The sequence below is a fragment of the Perkinsus marinus genome, assembly GCF_000006405.1.
Source record: "Perkinsus marinus ATCC 50983 genomic scaffold scf_1104296961738, whole genome shotgun sequence".
Lineage (NCBI taxonomy): Eukaryota > Perkinsozoa > Perkinsida > Perkinsidae > Perkinsus > Perkinsus marinus.
This window is the reverse complement of record NW_003205696.1, coordinates 486-1,525: the sequence shown is the minus strand read 5'-3', so window position 1 is coordinate 1,525 and position 1,040 is coordinate 486. Positions and strand designations below refer to the sequence as shown.

General features: G+C 42.6%; 1 protein-coding gene across 1 annotated transcript; it reads right to left on the bottom strand.

The window, feature by feature from the left end:
* Positions 1 to 634: 634 nt before the first annotated feature.
* On the bottom strand, positions 635 to 831 carry Pmar_PMAR016174 (hypothetical protein; the record flags this gene model as incomplete). The annotated part of the gene is made up of 1 exon (XM_002772207.1): positions 635 to 831. A coding segment is annotated over one exon (197 nt), but the record flags the coding sequence as incomplete, so codon positions are not given.
* Between the last annotated feature and the right edge of the window lie 209 nt (positions 832 to 1,040).

The window sequence follows — 1,040 nt, the reverse complement described above, 5'->3', positions numbered from 1 at the left end:
CACCAACAACAACAACAATCTGGGATGGTTAATCTGAACAAGATTTTTGTGGGAGGCTTATCGCCTGAGTCCACGAGTGCCAGTCTTGAGGAGTACTTCAACTTTCGGTTCCCCATGTTCACTGTGTTGGAGGCCGTCGTTATTATGGATCGCCGAACACGGGTTAGTAAGGGTTTTGGCTTCGCCACTTTTGACAGCAATGAGGCGGTTCAGAATATTCTTCACCCGCTCAACAACCCGCATATCATTGATGGTCACTCAGTGGTGTTACGTAGTTATACGAGCAATCGATAGAGATAGCAATAAGAAACTTGATCGCTGTATCATATCTTATATCGATGTTATTCATTCTGATAAGTTGAAGCCCTCAAAGCTGAAGTGGGTTTTCTCCACTTGGAATTTCTCTTAGGTCATCATTGTTTTCATCACTCACTACTGCCTTTCGTGGCACTACTATTTGAGTAAATGTTGCGTTCACAGTATCGGGAACAACTCAACTCTACTTCGTCGGATAGAACACGATTCTCATGGAGTCGAATTGACCAGTCGGAGGGCATCTTGCAAAGCTCTAGTGTAATGGTTCAAGGCCTGCTACCACAAGGGTTGAGGGCATGCAAAGACCGGCGTTACTCACTTGTACAATATCATCATCGCACTGCTCTCGTTGTTGAGCTTCGAGGACGAGATTGTTCTTAATGGTGGCCACCTCGTCGAGAATGAAAGTTTGAAATTTCTCGTCTCCCTTTTCCCGCAGTCTTTTACACTCCATAAGTGTTTCACGTAACTCCGTTAGTTTCGTCTCACGAGAAACTCTCTCTTGTTCTAACCTACCTGAAGGATGAGTTGCTGTTGTGGGGAAGCTCGGGAAGTTACTACAGCATTTTCAGATCTATTGAATATTTTGTCCGAATTCGTAATAATTCACCCACTTCTCTTGAAAAAAATGTCTCTAGCTTTTTTGAATGGAGAAAACTTTCAATGATGTCGTTGATTGAAATTGGTATGTTTTTTGAAAAATCCCAGCTTTTTCCTAAAAATTT